General features: G+C 47.1%; 1 protein-coding gene across 3 annotated transcripts in view; it reads right to left on the bottom strand.

Annotated features, from left to right (window-relative positions):
* MDGA1 (MAM domain containing glycosylphosphatidylinositol anchor 1) overlaps window positions 1-21,428 on the bottom strand; it is a 126,915-nt gene that overhangs the window by 6,328 nt on the left and 99,159 nt on the right. For all 3 annotated transcript variants that reach the window (XM_021391446.1, XM_021391445.1, XM_021391447.1), the window contains exons 11-14: window positions 19,048-19,225; window positions 18,019-18,042; window positions 10,665-10,817; window positions 9,553-9,687 (exon numbers count right to left, since the gene is read on the bottom strand). In XM_021391446.1, the coding sequence (XP_021247121.1) occupies window positions 9,553-9,687; window positions 10,665-10,817; window positions 18,019-18,042; window positions 19,048-19,225 (490 nt within the window). The remainder of the gene's footprint in view (window positions 1-9,552; window positions 9,688-10,664; window positions 10,818-18,018; window positions 18,043-19,047; window positions 19,226-21,428) is intronic.

Genomic DNA, 21,428 nt, shown 5'->3' with positions numbered 1-21,428 from the left:
AGTTTGGGTTTGGTCCCCAGCTGAAGCCAGCCAGAGAGGGGAATCCAGAGCAGAGAGTCCCCGGGGCATTACAGCTGTAGGCGAGATAAATTGAGATGAGATGAAACAGATTTGTGGCAGGAGGTGCCCAAGGCAGAGAGAACTCAGACCTTATAGAGCCTGGCAGAGTCATTTGCAGACCTAATGTCAGGGCTAAAGCCAGGCTAGGGAGAAAAGAGCCCTTATCTTTCTTACAGGGACTTTAAGCACTTCCTTAAGTGTGGTTTAGTGTAACACCACTGATCACAAAGTACAAGTCCAAAGCTTAGCGCGGGCAAATCCCAGAAGTGAACAAAAGTCCCCAGAAAGAATCTATTACTGCTCATAATCCCCGGAACAAATACCCGCCTCTCCCTTTCCCTTTCTCATTTAAATGGATGCTAATGAAGAGCAGTCAGTATCAGGCTGGTGTTCTCAGTTAGAGTGCTGTGGGGAAAAGTTACTGCTCTGAGAGCTGGGAAGCAGACAGCAGAAAAACAACTGCGGCACTGATAGAGACAGAGAAATAATATCAGCTTGTTACTGAGTCATAATTCTCAAGAATGTCTTGTCTTTGTGCCATGATAGGATATATTTATTCCTTCACAGTACCTAATGATGCTTCGTACGTTAATATATGTGGAATAAGGCAATTAAAGTTCCTTGGCTGCTTTCCACTCCCAGTTCCACAGAAACTTTGCCTCAATGTGTCTTTAACTGATCCCAGCTTGGTGTGCAGGGTCCTCTGTGACTACGGGTCACTACCCAGACCCCTTCCACTGTGTCAGCAAAATCAAAGCAGGAGAGTTCAGAGAGCTCATTAATACTGAGGAAACAGAGTCTTGGTCAGAGTTTGGAAAGCGCAGCTATCCCAGCTCTACTTGCAAGGCATCCCCTTTAGCTTTAGAGAGACATTAAGCACGTTCAGCGCCGTGTCACAGGCCTGCTAATTGCTACGGGATTCTCTTCCAGCTGCGTTATGCTGCAGAGACTGATAAAAGGGATCAGGGGAATCAAAGTCTCTAGTTCCCTGCTGCGGTTGGGACTTTCTGAGAATAAATAGCAATATGATAAGTTTTGCTTGGCAATGTTTCCCCTGTAGCAAACCAGTGAAAATCAGTTAAATCTTGCTACGTGGAATTTTCTTGGATTTTACTGTGGATTTAAAAAATTAGAGAAAAAACACATTTCCACCCCTGACCTTCCAAACTACCATAAAATAAGGATGGGTTTGAAGCTATACCCCCTGACTACAAGGCCAACTGCACAGAGTGATCTATGATCCATCACTATCTGACCCGCTTGGCATGGATATGAATGTTGGGATGGAGGGAACGGATCAGCGGAGAGACAACGGTGACAGGCAAAGTGGACAGATGGCAGGCAACCTGGGGTGACATGCTTGGGGGAGACCTGGGTCATGCGGGCAGTGGGTAAATGCAGCAGCACCATCATGCCTTACTTAAGTGATGAGGAATGGAAGTGCTAATGGGAGGGAAGCAGGCAGACTACAGCTACAGTTCCTTCTCTCTAGGACATCCCCACCTGCCTGTGTACACGGAGAGCAGATGGTGATATGGTAGGAGCAGACTTACAGTGAAGCTATGCTTGAGCTTCTTTGCTCATTTGATCCATGGTCTAATTAGAGAAAGTGTCGGCATACAGAGATGAACGATACAAGACATTCATCTTTGATGCTGTGTGTGCAAAGTAAAATCCTGCCACCCCTTTTCAGGGAAAATTCCCTTGGAGGTTCTCTCTGACCAGTGGCAGGCTTTCCTGCCCATTGACAACAGGATATGGTTTAAGAAATCCAAAAACAAAACAAAACAAAACCCCACCCACATTCCATAACGTTAAATTAATGCTATCTCAGAAGAACAAAGGCCCATCAGATACGCAGCCAGAACAGAGCAGAGGGAGAGAACAGTCTGGCATTTAAAAAGACAAGAAGCAGGAGTCCTCAGGCTTTTTGCCAACTCCACATCTGATTCATCATGCCAGCTTGCTTAATCACACCCCTTTCCAGTACATACACATTTTGCAGGGAACAATGCCAACAGGCTATATCCTTCCCCACAGGACAGTTTGGCTACAGCATCCATGGGATCAGGCTAGAAGCTTCTTCCCTCTGCCAAGGTTCCCACTGCACCAAGACCCCGTTGCCTTCAATCCAGACACTCAGCTACTGGGTTCTCCTGGAGAACTCCTGCCCTCCATAGGCAGAGGAGCAGAGGACAGTGCCTTCTGCTGTCTCAGCTGGACACAAGGGAGAAAGGGAATGCAAGGAGCAGAGCAAGAAGGAGACCACGTGGAAGTAACCATTCCCACCAATTTTGCAGATTCAAGGAGCAGAGTGAAGCACAGTTACTCTGAGGTCTGTGTGCTCCTCGTTCACCCTCTGTTTTGTGACATGCCCAGTTGCCTCTAGGCAAACATTCTATCTTCTCCCAGCTTTGATAACTGACCCTTTCATCTTTGCCACCAGAGACAGCTGGGTCCTTTGCACAGCTCTTGTTCTCAGTTCTCAGACTGAGCACGCACTGTGCTCTGCTCTCAGACAAGCGGAAACAGAAGTCTGCTTCACACATACTGCCAGGTTTAAAAGAGCACAACAGGCAGGCAGGGTGAGCCTGCCTGCATCTCTTCTGAGGGCAGTCTTTGCAAAGACCTCGGTCAGAGGGGAAGCAGACTTGCAGAGCCCCCTGGACAGAAGTGGTGTCAGGAGGAGGCTGAAAAAAACCCTGCAGAAGCAGATGTACTTATGCTGTCTCTATCCCTATTAACAGCCTATTTTCCCATCTTCACCCAGCCCCAGGAGCCAAGCACAGGGCAGCTGCACAGCTGCAGGGCTTGGAGCAGATGGGCTGCTTTAGTGCAATGCCGATGCAGGCAAGACAGCAGAAACGAGCAGCTGAGATCACGCATTCTTCCTGTTGAACTGAAGACACTGCTCAAAATCTGGTCTCTGACCTCCACCTCTGCCTGGCCCAAAGAGAGGTGAATTGTAGAATCATTACGGTTGGAAAAAACCTCTAAGATCATCTTGTCCAACCATCAACCCATCCCCACCATGCGCACTGACCATGTCCCTCACTGCCACATCCACATGGTTCTTGAATGCCTCCAGGGACAGTGACCCCACCACCTCTTTGGGCAGCCTGTGCCAGTGCCTCACTGCTCTTTTGGATAAGAAGTTTTTCCTAATATCCAACCTGAATATTTCAAGCCCAGGAACTGGGGAGGATGATGGCTTCTTCATGCACTTTGGGAAGACTGTTAGAGCCTGCTGTGTTCCCAGCTTTGAGATGGGATGGATTGTAACTAGAGACTCCCATTCCATTTCCTGTCTGGCTATGCTTACCCCAAGAAACTTCAAGGGGACTGGCTGAGACAGTAAAACTCCTAGCCAGGATGTGCAAACTCCAGTGGTTCAAGTGCTGGGATGCCTGTCCTTCCTGAAGAGCTCCCTTTGGGAGAGGCAGTCACTCCTAGAAGTAATGGTGATGACTGACACTGAGAATTTTTGAGTTTTCTGGGAAGCATTTCAATACATGTTGCACAATCATGTCTTGCTGAAGTTCAGAGAGGCTGGGATGTTTGCGTAAGTAGTACAAGACAGTTGTGTCCCCTGCCCCGCAACTTTATCCTGTCAGAGCACCTGGGGGTGGGGGGTTCCCTGGTGGTACACCAACTTCAGCCTCCACTTACACAATTATGAAACTGCTCCATGAAGAGAACAGAAGAGTGACCCATGAGCGCTAAAGGAAAATCCAAATAGGCACTTAGAGCTTAGACATTTCTTCTTAAGTGTCTGTTAAGTTTTGTATCTAGTGATTTCAGGGCCTGAATAACTGATGCAGCACTCAATATCCCAGGAGATGATCAGGTTGCAGTACATCCTTACTGCCATTCAACTCTGCACATGGCTGCAGCTGCTGTAAGCCAAGTCTGAACGGAAACATCCTTTGCTCAGAGCTGGGAGGCAGGGAAGGGAGTTGTAGTGGTTGTAGCTTCCCATAGGACAAATAACAGTGACTCAAATTAGGTGAGCAGAAGAAAAAATTGTCTATGGGCATTCAGGGCATCTGTGTCAGCAATCGGTGCCTGCCATCCTTTCCAACAAATTCTGCAGCAGTAACATGGTCAGATCATGACTTGTAAAACAGCAGAAGAGGATTTTTGAAGAAGGCAACATTTCAGTAGCTATCTGCAATAGGAACTTGATTGAGTGGCACACTATTAGGTAGGAACAAGAAAAGGTAAGGATCAGTGCACCTGGATTCAAGGTAATAACAGAATGTCTGCATCGACATGAAGACATATTATTCATTGAACAGAAAGGACATATAGCCAACCCATACATGAATGCCTTTTCTTCCTCTCCATGTCTTCTCCAGCTTTTACAGCAGTCTTTGGCCAAGCTCTTTGGGTTAGGGACAATTCGGTCCCACATCTGCAAGCTGTGACAAGCATGCTGTTGGTGCTGTTTGTGAGTCAACATCCAATCAAGCTGTAGACACCTATTATTTACTGGGCTTCAGGAAGAGTAACTGAAGGGAGTTCTCTGCCTCTTGTTATGCAGAAATTCTGATTAGGTAATATATTGGTCCCATCTGGCTATAATACAAAGCTTACTGGAGTCTTTAGAAAAGCAATGGCTTCTATTGAAGTCATTCTATAGCCTTTGGTTCAGAGCCACTCTATTGAACTTACAGAGTTTGAATGACACTTTACAAATATATAGTTATCTTGCCAGGTATTTATAATACTTGCTCATGATCATGGTATTTGACTAACTTCCAGAAGAACTGAGTAGATACTATTAGAAGAGACCACAGTTTATCCAAGGCCCCATACCATAGCCCACAGCAAGCTGCTTGACGTCTGCACAGAACATTAGTTAAATACGCATCTATTGATGGATGAATGCGTAAAGCCAAGAACGCATCTGAATAAGTGGAAAAAGAAAGGATATATATATATATATAAAAACTGAATACATTTCTTCATTACAAACTGTTCGCTTAGCTCTAACTGCAACTTGTTTTCATAGGCCTAGAGGGAAGTGAATCACACTCATTAGGAAAATCAGCCTCCCCTCAATCAATCCGGTGATGTAATTTCTGTTGTGTAGAACTACTGCACTGGTCACAATGGCATGGATTAAATGAACTATGCATTCGTGTATCAAGCAAACGTTTTATCTGCAACACAAGGCAGCTACTTCCAGGATGGCAGCTGTATAACTGTATGCAGTAGCACTTGAACAAACAGAATACATATATCCACAAGGTTTGGGTGGGAAAGAGGGTGCTAAGATGTTGAATATTACAAAAAGGTCTTCTTCATGGTTCAGATCACTTTGACATTGGCATAGGTGGTACCTGTCAATCAGCTTGACCTGACAGCTCTTATTTCTGTCACTTGTCAGAAACAAGATGCAACTATGGCACCTCTGCAAACACTATCTCCTACTGTGATCATGCACTACAATGTCTCAGACACACCTTTGCTCCAGCTGCATAATTTGGGTTGAAGAAGTAAAAACAGCAATTTGTTATGACAGGCCTTCCTGGTCTGTGTTTCCTGATCCGGAAGAGGGTGCCAGTGGTGACACCTGCTTATAAGCCAATTATTTCTGTACAACAGCTTGTGGCTTTCTTGGACTTGGATGCTCTCGTAAGTGGTGTGTGTGATCAAGGCTCATTGTTTCTACTGACTTAGATCTAAAATCCCTCTTAATCAGTACCAAGCACGGTTCCTCACAGTAGTTTATGATTTTATTGAAAGCCTCCCATCCTGATTATACACAGGCCAGATGTAGCTAGTGTGATCAGATAAGGTCTGTGACAGCACTAAGCTGGCACAATAGCACCTTTAATTCTCCAGGATTTTTATAGGTGCTGGACACACACCAGAAAATAAGCCTGTTCTCTGACTTCTGGAAGAGCGACTGGCCAAGGTAAGACCGTGAAACTACCAGAGCAGAAAGGAGGCTTGAAGTATAAAACTGCAAGCAAAGAGAAGGATCTTCAACCAGGCCCATCTCCTGATGCCTAGGACCTGCCGGTCTTACACTCCCAACCTAAGAGACATGCCAGGGTGGGGAGAGCTCTCTGTCATCTCCCCTTTTTGAGGCAGAATTCTGCCATAAGCCTGTAGGCAGTAATGAGTTGTACTAAAAACACAGCAAAAAAAAAACAAAAAAGGGTCTGCTGGTGAGATCACAAATTGGAAGGAGGCTAAAAAGTAGCAGTTTGAGTACATTCAGAGTCACTGCTTGCAAGTAGGTATTCCCAGCAAGCTGTCCTCTCACAGCATCCCCTTCCCAGGATGCCTCTGGAAAGAGAGGAAGAGGAATCTGACAGTGGAAACAGGGACCTAGGGATCTGCTCCCAGCTGAATGCTGACTCATCAGGCCAACCTGACAAGGAGTTGCACTCAACAACTGGTCTCTGCGTGCTGTAGCTAGCTCGTCTCCTGAAGGAGGGCATAAAGCGAGCAATACCTCCTTTGATATATCTGTGTCTGCCACAGACAAGACACTCTAGTTCTTGAATGTCTGCTGGAAACTGTATTTCTTTTCTCCTCCTCCTCCTGATTTTTTGGTTTGGGCTGGCAGGATTGTAGGGCAATGTAAACACTTGCTCTAGAGGGGGGTAAAGGTAGGAAAACCAATGACCAAGTAACTCCAGAAGAATGGGGATTGCCTCCAGGGAGCTCCCCTTCACCCTGCTCTCTCATCAGCTGAGAGATATTCAACATCATCCTGCTCTGCTAGTTGCTGAATATTTTATACCATGGCTACAAACGCTCCATTTGTATTCAGTTTCTCTCTTTCGTCATATCTATTATAAACGAGTAGTGTCTGGGAACTCTCCCAGGGAAGATTTGCCTGGATGGCTATGGATATTTTATAGTCAAATTGTGAGAGTAAACCAGCTTTCAAGTTCTGTAGAGAGGGGAAAAGGTAATAAAAGGGTTATTAAAAAAATAAATAAATGTCGGGGTTTTATATGGCTTCCTTTCATAGTGACAGAGCTTCTGTTGGCTCCACGATGGAGCTCAGCTTCTAGGAGAGGCTAAGAGATACCCTCTTGCTGGCACTGTTTGCCAACAGGAGCCATCTGATATGCTACGGCTGGCTCAGTTGTGCTGGCATCTGGCTTGGCAGGACTGGGCTGACACTAGGTGAGGCAGAGCAGTGTCCGCAGGCACTGGGGACAGGTGGCTATATGGGAAATGATATGGACATGGCCCAGGCTGGTAAGCACTCATCTTTACCTTCATATTGTCACATATGTGATACAGGTAGGAGGCCAGGGTCCATCTCTTCATTTGGCAGGAGGAGTCCTAGCAAGGAGGCCTATATTTGAGGGGAACTCCCCTCTTGTTCAAGTGGGGACTGAAGAGGAATGTGGCCACAAGCTGAAGAAGTTTGCTTTGCCATCGGGCAGGCTGCCACTTCCACACAGGACTCTCAGGGGACTTCAGCCAGCATGGACACCAAGACTGCCCGAAAATATCAAAAAGAACCCAAAATAATTACAGAATATCATGACTGTCCCTGAAAGAAACTACAGAGCAGAGAACAGATATGAGAGACTGAATTTCAAATTGCAGATGGATATACTGTGGGTTTCCTAGACAAATCCGCATCTTCAAAGCCCAAGAGAAAAGAACTTCTCATTTCTTTTTCTCTCTTTCTCTGACTCTGTCTATTCAGTCTAATTTTTAAATAATTTATTCACTCTCAGCTCAGACTTACTCATCTTGGAAAATCATCTCATGGTATTAAACAGCCTATTTACCTCACAAAAATTTAACAGCCCCTTTATGCATCAAGGGGGAAATGGGGAGCAGGTAGGTACAATGACATTGAGTATAACGGAACACTCAATTGTTATAAAAGGCACCTGATGGTGGTGAATATAAAATGACACTCAGTGGCTTTCCTAGGTCTTTGGCTCAACTGTGTCTTTTGCTGTGGGTAATTCGTGGGTGAAGCAAATGAATAAAGAGTTAAAATACCAAAAGCCAAAAATCTGTAATGAATTGATTCCCCGGCACATCCAGTCCACACCACCTCCTGAGAAACCACAGGAGTGCTGTCAAACAGCTGTCTTCCAATACAGAGCAAAAGCTAAGGGGCTTTTACTTTCCCAGTGAAATGAGCTTGGAAATAGGACACAGCTGTATTCTTAAAGGAAACAAAGAAAGAGAAGGTTGCTTTGTGCTCCTCCCTTCACATCTTCTTTCCCTGGCAGTCTTCCACTTTTCCCCATTGGTCTGTGCCACCCTTGATTGCAATCACAAAAGATCAAATCCCTTTAAAAAATGCCAGGAGAAGACATGTGGGCATTAGGCAGGAAAGCCAACTGACCACAATGGAAAATAGCTGAGAAGAAGGGAATTTTCCAGCCAGTGTTAATGGCTGGACTCTGTCAGCTAAGAAAGCCCAGGAAGCCTGGGAAAACCTGGCATCAACCAGTACCAACAGTTTTCTGCTGCTGCCAATGTGAACACAGTGCAGAGCAGCTCTTCTGCAGGAGAGATACAGGTGTGTGAAAACACCTCTGACCTAGCTGGACTCAGTGCAGAAAGCAAACTTGAGTCCCTAGAGCAAAGACAGAGAAGCAGACCTGCTCAGTGAACCGCTGCCCAACTACTCCAACCGGCATCCACGGGGTCAAGCTTTCAGCCTAGCCCCTACTGAGAAAAGGTCTCAGATTTTGCAGCTCAACCTCTCTGCTGTGCCACATGTGCACAGAGATGTGGTGGCTGGACTCAGGAGCATGTTTCCTTCCAATGACATCAACAGTGCTGAGGCAGAGAGCTGTTAATTAACCCCGTTTATTGAAGGGCGGACACATTCCTGCCTGGGCCCTGCTTTTTCAGTCAGGCTCCAGTCCAGCAGGTGATTAATAACCTAGCGTGCTGTGGAAAGAGTGCATCTATTATTCAAATTAATGAAATTATAATCAAGAGGTGACGAATTAGCAATTGCTCCTTGACTGGATATGGAAACTCATTAGAGTGTCGGGTGCTGCTGCGGCACTTGCTGTACCAGTACGAGTATGGCTGGAGAGGAGGGAATCAGCTCTGCCCTGGCACACGCATCCTGAACACACCAAAGTAGCTGCACCCACCACAGAGTCCCACATCCCTCCATCTCCTCTCCAATGTCACACTACCTAGAACAAGGTGGCTGTGGTTACGACAAGGAGAAACGTGAACGCAGCTGTGCTGTTTTTTCTTGTGGAGGGTAAGGAGTCCTGTTCTAGAGGAAACATGGCAAGGAGTGATGGCTGGCTTCAAGACACTGTCCCAAAGACAGCCTCACAACCCTGGCATGCTGGGAGCAGGCAAAGGACAGCTCTCTGAGGACCATCCTGGTGCCCTGAGTACCAGAGTGAGACTTTCAGCCACTCAAATTGCTGGCTGCAGTCATGGCTGGTGGAGCGGAGGCTGGAGGCCCTACCCCTACACCCTGCACTAGGCCAGAGTTACCCGTCCCCAGACAGTACTCACCAATGTGCTTGCCATACATGTGGTAGTAGAAGGAGACACAGTAGTACTTGGCTGTGATGTTGTACAGTGGGCTGATCAGTCGGGCTTTGTCTCCTGTCACCCGGGGGCGAGAAGCCTCGATGAACATGTAATAACCTATACAAGGAGAGAAAAAGGTGGGGAAAGGCACTGCATCTCCTGCCCTGCTAGTAATGGAATGCTGGGGGCTAGGAGATTCCTCCTCCTCCAAGAGACATGGCCTTGCTCTTCTCATCCCATTGGATCCCATCCAGAAACATTTGCAGAAAAAGGACTGCAGAAAGGATTCAGTGTACCTGGTGTAAGCAATGTTGTTTTGATCTAAGGAGAACAATACCAAAGTAGCTGCTAACAACCCAAGGAGGATCAGATTAACTATTTAATCTGTTGACATCCTTTGAAGTGCTAGGTCAGGCTGGTGTACTGAACAATAAAGGGAAAAACCACTTCCTTAGCTGGCCATTGTGTATTTCCCATTTTTTTTTCTGAGTTCAGATTTGTGCTTGCATATGAATTTACTTTCCTCATTAGAGAAAGGAGAAAGCAATATCCAGCTAAATCTGGTGTGGGTGCCCCATGCACAACTAGGAGGAGCAATACACAACAACAGCCTCCTCCAGTAGAGCCTGGGGCCCCCGCTGTCACTCCCCCAGCCTCATCCCTCCTGCTGCTGCTTGGTACGGAGGAGATCTAGTTGCCCCACGGAGATCTTCTTTGAGGAAGCAGCTGGTTAAACCCAGCAGGGACATTTCCAGGTGTCGGAGACGTTCTCTTACTTGCTTATCCTCTTTTTGACTTCAAAACAAGCACCAAATGGGACAAGGACATTAGGCAGCAGGCAATTAGCCGGTAACAAGAACTAATGCTCACACTATTCCCTTAAACAAAGTCGTGGGTGTTTTAATTGTGTGCTTAATGCCAATCAGTAACATGCAAATTAACTGCCCGCTCCCTGCTCCCTGCACAGAGGAGAAGCGTGTGCGCAGAAAGCAGATCAGTGCTCTGCCATCTCCCACAGCTGCAGGACCCTGATACCTTGTGGCTTGCATCTCGCCTCCAGAACTGAGCCAGAAGAAACCCAGAAGTGTGCCTACCCTCTGGCGTACCGCTGATGTCCGTGGGTGGCCCCGTGTTGACAGTACGCTTGGGGTTCTGGGTCAGGGCGTTCTGCCGCGTCCAGTCAAAGTTGTCCATCTTGTCCTGCACAAAGCCGCAGATCTTCTCATCCTCAAAGCGACAGGTGTTATCTGCAGGGAAGGACAGGGAGTGCTGCTTTTCAGACCTCCTCCTGGGGCTGCCTTGCTGCTTGAGGAGGGTACGCAGCACAGGTGGGCAGCCCCCAGCCTCAGGAGGAGGCTGAAAAAGAATATTTTCATGATGGCTATGATTAAAGAAGGGTTAATCCAGGCTGATGGATGCAATTATCTGACAGAATAGAACATGGCAACAGTACCAAAGAGAGATTCTGCTGGGAGGTCTAAGGGAGCTGATGTAGAGGATGATAAAAAGAGGAGTGGTGAAGGCAAGCAGCTCATGAGGGCTTTTAAACCAGAACAAGCTGATGGTAGAATAATTTTCCCAGGAAAGAGGAGAAAGTGCCAGCAGGTGAACCTCAATTTGGTCTATACGTTAAATTAAACTATGGCACACATGAAAAAATCAGCTGTGGAGAAGAGGTCAGCTCAGTGCCGTAAATGTGTCATTTAGCTAGAACATATTCAATTTATACCAGCTCAGAGTTAATATTTGCCATTGCAGCTTAGGCTGGTTCTCCTAGCAAAATAAGTTACACTGGCAAAGGATTTTTATGTAGCATCAACTACATGTGCGAAAGAGCTTGCTTTTACTACTACCACAAGACAAACACAGCCTGCAGCAATATTATGAGATGGGTGAAAAATATTGTGCATAGACATAGCCCAATATGGACTTGCAGAGAATGGAGCAAATCAAACTTGACCAGAATTAAGATGGTCTTTCGTCAAACCTTTGTGGCTAAAGATAGTTCCTGAGCCACAAAACTAAAACCTTTCACTGATGATACAGCTGGAGAAGAATAGAAAGGACAAGCAGAAAACAAGTCCAAGATTCACTACGAAAATTACTTTGTTTCTTCAAAAGATCCCTGGGATGAAATCAGAGCTGGAGAATGAGATGAGAGTGGGATCTCAGAGCTCTCAAGTGGTGCAGACACAGCAAGCAGATCTCTACATTCTGCCTTTACATTAGAGCCAAGGGGGTGTGCTATGAAACTGAACAATAAGGTAATGAAATCCATGAAAGAACACACAGAAAAGAAAAACATGTTCTTGCTAAGGTTTTGGAGTCTATTAGAAACTCATCCATGGCACACTGAAGCATGACTCAATTCTTTGTGGATTACCCAGTTCCCGCTACCGTGGACAGATGAAGAGCAGCCTGAACACCTACCTGGGCTCCTGCACTGCTGTGCTCTCAGTGCTGGTTTGGTCTGGTTCCTGAGCAGGACAACTCAGGCTTTCTGTTTGAGCTCGAGTGACAGGACATGTAGGGCAGGGCAGGGTCAGCAACCTATTGGCTGGGTTGCCAGTGATGAGATAGGCAGGGCCAAAAGCTTGAGACACGGTATGCTATGATGGTAGAAGCTTCTCATGCCTATCATGCACACCAAGAACTGTCATCTTGTACCAGAGAGGAGAGACCAGTCAAGAAATTGCTCAGAAGAGACCTTATCATTCTTCACAACTCCCTGAAGGGAGGTTGTAGCGAGGTGGGGGCCTGCCTCTTCTCCCAGGTAACAGTGATAGGACAAGAGGAAATGGCTTTAAGTTGTGCCAGGGGAGGTTCAGGTTGGGTACTGGGAAAATTTTATTCTCCACAAGAGTGGTGAGGCACTGGCACAGGCTGCCCAGGGAGTTGGTGGAGTCACTGTCCCTGGAGGTGTTCAAGGGCCATGTGGATGTGACACTGAGAGACATGTTCAGTGGGCACGGTGGGGATGGGTCCTCTCCAACCTTAATGATTCTATGATAAATGAACAGCACTTTGTCTCTGAGATGCTGCACCTATCTTCCAGCTATAGCCCTCACCACCCCCTCCCATTTGGGAAAGGAAACTGCTGTCTGCCACACAGAGAGCCTGCAGCCCCATGCAGCAGGGCCATGGGGGCTCTGTGCTGTTGTTCCCCCTTCTTACGTGGCTCTCCCACCAAACCAGTCAGGAAAAAGGATGTAGACTCCTCCAGGGCCCACATAATGGCTGGACGCTATGCTGCGAGCCAAGGGTTTGGTTTGTGGAGAAGGGCAGCTAGCTTTTCTTTTAGCTCAGCAGGAAACACTGCTTCTGTGAGCTGAGCACAGCCATAGGGAGCTTGACTGGGCTGGCCACTTAACTGCTGATTAACCCTGGCTAAGTACTTTCCATTCAATCCGCTCATTTCTAATTAGCATCCTAATCCAAATTAGCCAGCGCTACACAGTGCAGTGCTGGGCACAGGGAGTTGGAAGAAGAGGCAGGAGGGGGAGCAGACAGGGCAGACACCTGTAGGGTCTGAGGCTGGGCAATAACATTGGCTAGGGGGTTCACCAGCCCCACCACAACGAGATGGAGGGGTGAAGGGTGAGTAAAGGGCTTCTCAGGGTCCTTCTCTGCCCTCCTGGCTGACAGAGGTAGCTCATGGCAGTACCAGGCACCGGCTGCTCCTTGGAACACGCATTATCCCATATGACAGGACCCACTATGACTGTCCTTTCTCAAAGGGACCAACCAGGACAGGAAGGGTTTGCATCTCTGAGCCTATTGTGCTTGTGGACCTTCGGAAGAGAAAGCTAACATTTTTCCCCAGCACAAACTTCCCTTAACTGGGAATATCAGACAGAAAACAAAGCTGAAAACTGTAGCACAGAGGCTTTCCAGGCAACTGACTGAGAGGGAGCAATCCACGAAGAAAAAGACATAGAAACGAAAGAAGGAGGCTGAGGAGAAAGCCCAAGCTCAGGTGGAGACCAGAGAGAAGGTCAGCGCAGGGATAGAGGAAAACAAGGTGCTGTGCAAGACAAGAGGACAGTATTCCCAGCTTATGGCTGAGGCCCAGCCCTGGTGGCTGATGGACTGCTGCATGAGAAGATCCCACACCCTTGGGAAGAGGACCTGAAAGCTTTAAGGTGGTAGGAAGGGGCTGCTCTTTCTGATACAGCACAAGGCATGGGGTGCAGGAGACTCCCAGCTCTTTGCATGCCAGAAAAGGGCCCTGCCTTTGTCCTCTGCTCTCACTCAGATGCAGCCACTTCCAGAAGACAGAGCTTCTAGCAGAGAGCACAAAATGGAGGAGGCTCCTGGGTGCTGCACGCAGGATCAGGCTTATATGTAACCACTTGCTGTGTGGGAGTATATCTACAGCACGCTGCCTTTCCCTAGCTTAGGATCTCAAGGCACTTTGCGACAACTAACGAACAAGGCTTTATAATATCTCCATGAAGCATCAACACTTCTCTTTATACATCTCCTGCATTACACATGGTGAAACAAATGCACTAAAATACAGTCAGACACATCTAAGGTCACAGCAGGCAGCGTCAAAGCTGGAAGCAGAACCCTAGCGTTCCGACTGCTGGTTGCTTGGTTTAAAGCAAACCACAGGAAGGCAGAAGCTCTGCTGCTCCTCTGAGCTGGAAGTGGAGGTGCCCACGATAACTCAGGTATGTTCAGAGCATTGGGACGCAGGCAGCATGTCACCTCTGGGTGATTATCATCAGGCTGACTGAGAGAAACCTGGCAGATCCAGCTGCAAAGCAAACCTTTAAGTGACCCGCTGTGTCTCAGAGGCCACAGCAGCGATCTGACTGCTGACCTCGGCTGTGTGAAGCAAACCTTCTCTCATACTCGCACCATCTGCCAGGGATCCTGGCTCAGCACTGTGGAGCAAAGGAACCTTCCTGATTAAAAATTAAACAGTGGCTTTAAATATTGAACACAGAAGTTGTTCTCTGGATTGTTAGAGGCGAGGTGGAAGTAGCAGGGGAGCTGGTTCCTCAAAGGCTGGAGTTAGCGCTGCCTTCACCAAACAGATTTCCTTGGCAGGCTCTGCAGTGGCAGCAGCTCAAAGTGCAGAGATGTTTGCTCCTGGTTATAGACATCTCCCTGCATTCCCAGAGGAGAGACCCTCAGCCGTGCCTATTAGCATTTCTTGTTGCTTCACCTTCTCGAGAAACATAATGGAGGTTTTCATTTCAAGTCCTTAGGGGTAAGCCATCCCTGGCCCTGAAATTCTAGCTGCCAAATGAATGCATACAAAAAATAATAAGATGATCCTAGCTGCAGACTACGGGTGAATAGCAGATGGAAGCACATTCAAATAAAATTGCCTTCGTCATCTAGCTGTGCTGTGACAGCTGAAACTGGCTTGGAGCACAAGGGACCATGATGCAAGCTTCAGCTCCGTTATAGACCCGCGGTGTGACCCACAGCCCGTCACTAGAGATCACTTTCCCCACCTAGAAGATGAAGACAATGCAAACTGGATTGTGACCTCAAAGTACCCTGGGATTTAAGAAACACGTAACAAAATTTTCCATAAGTTTCTAAAGCATTTCTAAGCAGTAATGAAAGAAAGCTTTACAATACAATAGCTGGTTGGGTCATATTGGAGCACCATCGGCTCTAATATCCCCATCTATGACACTGGGATAATATGGCCCAGTCACATTTTCCATCATGTCACAAGGAATTAGTGGCAGTCACCTGCTTTAAACTCTGCATTACACACATGCATGAGGGATGGGCACAGATTTGAGGAATCCAATTCTAAACACTGGGACCACATCCCATCCCCACACATTCATGCTGGGTCTGCAAATTCAGACCCCTCTGTGCTATGAGGCATTAAGAGAAACAGGACACACAAGCACTGGATGATGAGCAATGAGCCAGGTTAATCTATAACAACCAGCAGCTGGAACTGATCACCACCCATCGTACATGTCCATGATCCCAAAATGTTTTAGCTCCATCACAGCCAGGTCACAGATACATAAGGAATAATGTTCCTGCTCTGGACAGGCAAGACACACTGGACTAGTGAGAAAAAAATAGCAATCTCATATGTTTTTAAATTCCCTTGTCACCAAAGTTGCAAGGCTACACCTGCTAGAACCAGGGAAACCAAACCGTACACTGCAGATAAGATGGAAAAGTTTTGAGGGGCAACACTGCACGATTTGGGTTGGAAAGCGAAGGTCATATCCATCAAAACGAAATCACAGGGGAAAAGAAAGAAGGACAGAACAGATTCCCCTGGAGTTTAGTCATGACATTAAAATGATCAGTTGTCCTAGGAGATATTTAAAATTATACCTTAGAATCAATATTACTCAAAGATAGCCTTTTAAGATAAATTCTAGAATAAGATTAACTGATTTTTAAGAGTCAGTCTTACTGCTAATTTCTAAATAAGTGAAATATTCAATATCTTTTGTTCACTCCCTATGCTTTCAGTTTCCTCTTGCCTTATAATCTCAGCACCTGGCTCAGTAACCATAGCACATGCCTGCCTGCCCCAATGTCATTAACATCTTATTAGGCTGGGAGAGAAAATGCATGAAGAAATAATTGCATTAAGTGACTCTCAGAGTTTGTAAATTAATCACCATTGTGCATGCCCTTGGATCAGGCTGCCAGAGGCATTAATCATCCAATCTTTGCCTTTCACTTGAGAGCTCTCAATGTTTGCTCCCAGAATTTGGCTGGGCAGCCTAGCGTGAGGATACCTTTGCAATCACAACACTTTTTCCTGGAGGTGTTGGTAGCAAGGGAAGTGGGGAAAAAAGAGGTAGGAGTAGAGATTTCCATGCTGCTGAACTGAGAGGCTCAGAAGCAAGTTGTGGCCCAGAGACAGAGCTACGAGGCTTTGGGCTCATGGTTTCAAAGGGCTCATATTTGCAATGGCAACAGGTCTGAAGGGAAGGGAGATCTCTGAAAGCAAGAGTGGTGGCTGCAGTTATAAGGCAGTCAATCTCAAGGCGTGAACTCAGAGGCAGGACCCTGATGGCTGGCTCAGTGGCTCCAGTTTTCAGCACAGTCTGGATGAATCATAACAAGGAGAACTCTAAGTGCTGGGTTTACTGTATGAAAATACAAGCGTGGCTGAGTTCTCTGACATAGGCAAATTTCATTCTGGTCTCAGTCAAGCTGCCAAAGCAATCCCAGGTGAGCAGTCTGAAGGCTCAGCTTACAAAGACTCTGAGGAGACTGACACAATTAAGACTGAAGTTGCCCTGTCATCACCAGAGATACATGTGGTGTAAAAGCAAGTGGCAAAAGGCCAGATTTTGTCACTTTCCCTTGTAAGCCAGAATGTTCACCTCCTCCAGCAAGGGAGGGACACATCCTGGAGTGGGTCCCTGGCAATGTTTCAGTGTTTCCTGGTGGAAATCAGCCCAAGGGACCAGTGAGTCCTCTTTGGAGAGTGTTTAAAGAGGATCAAAAAGTGAGGAAGAGGAAAGAAAAAGGAATCAGGAGTTGTAGCTACAAACTCCCGCTGACTCTCTGAGAAACTCCTGTTATCAGGTACAGTGTGATGAACCTAATTATCCTTGGAGTGTGAATCTGCACAAATGGATGCTTGATGGCTGCCTTAACAAGATAACCCTGTGCTCCAGTTCCTGCTTGTTGCCCAGTCCTGGCTTCTCCTTCCCACTGGTATCCTGCAGTGCAGCCATAACACTTGCCTGCCCACACACAGAGTGCTACCTAAGAAGACTGAATGCTATTTCAGCTTTTTTTGATTTTTACTCAGCAGTTGAAAAGAGGAAAAAAGAAACATCTACATGGAACTAGCCTGCTCTCTGTGGACCACCACATGTTCATTAAGAACATCGTTCTGGGATGCTGTGTATTGTGATTTCAAAATCATTGGGGGCTCTGGGTGCTCAGAAAAGATGGGCCTGCATCTAAATGTCAGGCTGCATTAGCAGGAATGATTGGAAGACAAATGAGAAAGCAAATAGTGATGACACCAGAGGGGAAGAAGAAAGGAACTGTGCTTGTGAGGTTTGCAAGAGGAACCAGATCTCATCTAGACATTGCTCCACACCAGCCCACAGAGGTGTCAAGAAGGAGTGTGGGGGTTATACACTCCTTAAATAGAGATATTTTGAAGAACACTTAATAATCTGCTTAGTGGATGCAAACTGCTAACAGTAGGGGGAATGTAGGCTCAATGTCACAACCTGCTCAGTCACAGAGATATCAGGTACAGAGAGGCACATAACTCACATATATCTCCTGGTGACAACTCAAGGTACAAAAAATGGCATTACTTAATGAAATCATTATGTGTCTATGCAATTTCAAGCTCTTTGGGGGAAAATATTTTGTAAAGTTAGTGCTGTTTTCCAGCTTGCCTGATCTCCTGGAGCACTTGACTAACATGCATTACAATCAAAACATAAATACAAAGGTCTTGTTGCTTACCTGTTGGGCTGGGATAGTTGATTGCTGGAAAAGGAAATAGAAAAACAACACGTCAGAACAGCTAGTGCTCCGCCAAATCACAAATCATAATCAAAGTCTGCAAATAAAACAAGCACACCAAGAAAGGTCAGAGTTGTACAAATCTCCTAGCAGCATCCCTGCAAAACAGCACTGCTCAGTGTTTGCCTTGGTGATAGAACAAGCTGCTGACTCACTGATCCAAACAGCAACAGATCTTAATAATAGGTGATCCTGGAACTGCAGAGAATCCCTTTGGGCCTCCTGAGCAGTTTCTTTCTGGAAGCACTCACTGGGAGATAAAGCTTGGTATTTAAGAGGGGCATCAGTGTCACTTTCCAGGTCAAGAAAGTTGTATGAGATCATGCAAACACAGGAGGAAGGAGCTCTGTATTTTATGCTAAAATATAGGGTCCAAACTCCTGAGGGGAGTGAAGAAATCATAAGGTTGTGAGAATGGGTGAGCTGGGAGCTGTTCGGATGCTGGAGAAAGAAGCATGGTCAATGTCTGTCAATGGGATGATCTGGGATTCAGGGTGTTGGACAGCACTACAGTTTTATTATGGCTAGTTGGGAAAGGAACTGTGCATTCAGCTCTGGAAAGAACAAAGTCCCCTGAAATCCTCTTGCTTTTATGGGCATGTGGCTAATATGCAGAATTCACTGGCTGTCCTCTAAAATACATCATTGAGCCACAGGAGACTGCAGCATGGCCTGACTGGGGATGGGGGTTTTGGGATCCCACAGAGAAGAGAGTGTGTGTTGGAGCAGCTGAGTGAAAAATGAGTTGAGACTAAGCCTAGTAGGTCTCTATCTAATGCTCTGCATTAATGGTAACAGCCAAAAAAACGGCCAAATCTGATAGTACTATGCCATCAAAACTATGCAGCTGAGAGAGACACCCATGGTTCACAGGAGACAATATCCACACATGCCCATGTCCATTGGCCTGACCCATGGCCGGCAGCTCAGACCTGCTCTCATAGCCAGGACCAAGGAGGAGACACCTACGTTCCATGTACCGGATGATGCGGGCAGCCATATCGCCAGCCCCAAAGCTGGTGATAGGTGTCAAGCGAACTTCGTAGCTCTGAGGCACTTTCAGGTTGGGCAGGATGTGCTCCAGCAACAGGCCCTTCTCCATTTTCTGTACAGGAATGAAGGTTTGGATGGTGTTTCGCTGAGCCAGCTGCATGAAAAGAGAACCCACAATGTCATAAAAATGCTGAAGTTAGAAATCAGAGAGATCCTATTCACTGTCTAACATCTTGCTTTTCCACTTCCTATATAGACAAGTATGCCCCGTTTGTCAGTGAGGTCGTCATGCAGACTTGGCTAAAAATTCCCTTCCGTGGCACAGAACTGTGATCAGGAGCCTGAGCTTTCACCGATGGAAAGCTTTAAGGTCCTCATGATTAGGGGGACTACTTGAAATATGGACCTGGAGCAACTCCATGTCAAGACCAATGGCTCCAAGATGGGAGAAATAAACCCGATTCACCTGCATCAGTGCACCAAGGTCCTGTGCTCATTGCAGCATGGCAATTTGCCAAGATACCCTTAATTTCACAATCACTGCTGCAAAATTCATTCATTTGCTGTCTACATCCTGTGGCATTTCATTTGGTGCCTTGCTGGAACCCTACCTACTGCCATGCTTCCTCAGCACCTTTCCATGGGATCTGCCCTTGAAGCCTAGCCATTACTGCCTCTCCAGACCAGGGCAAGGTGTCTTGCTCAAGTCAGTGATCCTCTGCAGTCACTCATAGGCTCCCTCTTTCTTTAAAGCCCACTGAGGATGTGAACCATAGTACCTGAACCATACCAGCTGAATAGAGTTCCATATGCTAAGGCAACAGGGAAGTTTCAAGAAAATGATGGGAAAAATGTTGTTGTCAAAATCACCACTACTAAAAATGATGAATTATGTGTCAGCAAAACTTCCCTGCCACAGTCATGCTTGCTTGGCAGGGGAAGGACAAGAACAAGGATTATACCGTAAAGATACAATCTCCTGCCTGTTGCTGTGTAGTGCCTGGATCCCTGTGGCAAGGTTTGGTCCTGATATGTTACTGGGGATGCTGGTCCTAGTAATAAGGCCTTTGGCAGAGCTTTCTATGGCCCCATGTTCACTGTCCCAGACACTCAACCTCCGCTTGATACATTGTCTAGGCTGACAGGTTTCATGGTAAAGGCAATTCTCCTGATGGCTGGGCTCAGTAATCATGATGAATTCTGCAGTTACAGGACTGAAACAGGAATGCAGGGAGGAAGGTTTGCAGCAAATCCATCTGTGTGGAGACTGTGGGGCAAGAGCACGGAGTGAGGGTACAGCAGAAGCAGATGCCAGCAGCAAGGTGTGGCAAGGGAGGGATGTGGGCAGAGCACTCGAGCAAAGCAAGCACATGCCACCCCTCTGCTCGCCTCCTACCCTGACATGACTCTAAGTTCCAGCTAAGAAGCAGTGGCTGCCACTGGAGATCTCCCAGTGCCAGAGCCCCGTTCTTTTCCAACATGGCCAGGACCCGTCTCCTCAACTGAGCCGACCTACCCACAGGTTGCATGGAGCTCCCACACAAAGAGCAGGGCTGGACCAGATCCCGCCATGGTACTGTGCAGGGTCCCCTGCAGAGCTGCGGCTGCATGTTGTTTTCACAACAAACAACAAGCTTTGTACCTGCCTTAAACAGATCGGGTTGCAACTTGCTTCAGGAACTGGCACCCTCCTCCTCCCCAGGTAAGGGGGCTCAGAGGACTGGGAAGGCTCCAGTGCCTTCCCCCATCCCTGTGCCTCCAAGGAAGCAGCCCCAGTGGGCAGGACCAGGGTAGTACCTCTAGGAATCAAGCACATAATTGGCACTGGGCTGATGTCAGGTTCCGTTTGCATAAACAATGTTCTGTCTGCATGCATGCATGCAAGCTGGGTGCAGGTCCAACTGGCATGCCTGCCGCTCAGCCCTTCCATCTGCCAGCCTGCAGCACCACTGTTCTGCCAAGAGTGGAACCAGATCCTGGTGGCAGTGATCTCACCTGGGATCATTAGCACCAGACCACCATTTATTAGGAAAGAGAGGAGGAGGCACAAGCCAGAAGCAGGGGGCTGGGGGTGGCATGGCTCCTGGCATGGAGCTTTTGGGGAAGTAGAGCTTGACCAGGGGGCTGGTGGCAGCTCCTCCTTACAGGCTGCCTCAGAGCCTGCGCAATGGGAAGGCAGCCAGCAAATAGGAGGGGGTCAGGAGCCATTTCCCTTGTCTAGACATAACCTTTAGAAGAGAAACAAAATGGAGAATCGAAGAGAAGTCTGAGGGTGAGGTTCAGACAGTGCAAATTCCACCTCAGCTGGGAGCTGTGTGGAATTTGGGTATCTGAAGCCTCTGGGAACAATTTGAAAT

Source organism: Numida meleagris, chromosome 3 (assembly GCF_002078875.1).
Source record: "Numida meleagris isolate 19003 breed g44 Domestic line chromosome 3, NumMel1.0, whole genome shotgun sequence".
NCBI lineage: Eukaryota > Metazoa > Chordata > Aves > Galliformes > Numididae > Numida > Numida meleagris.
The sequence above is the reverse complement of the archived record's forward strand: the minus strand, read 5'-3'. Positions and strand labels throughout refer to the sequence as shown.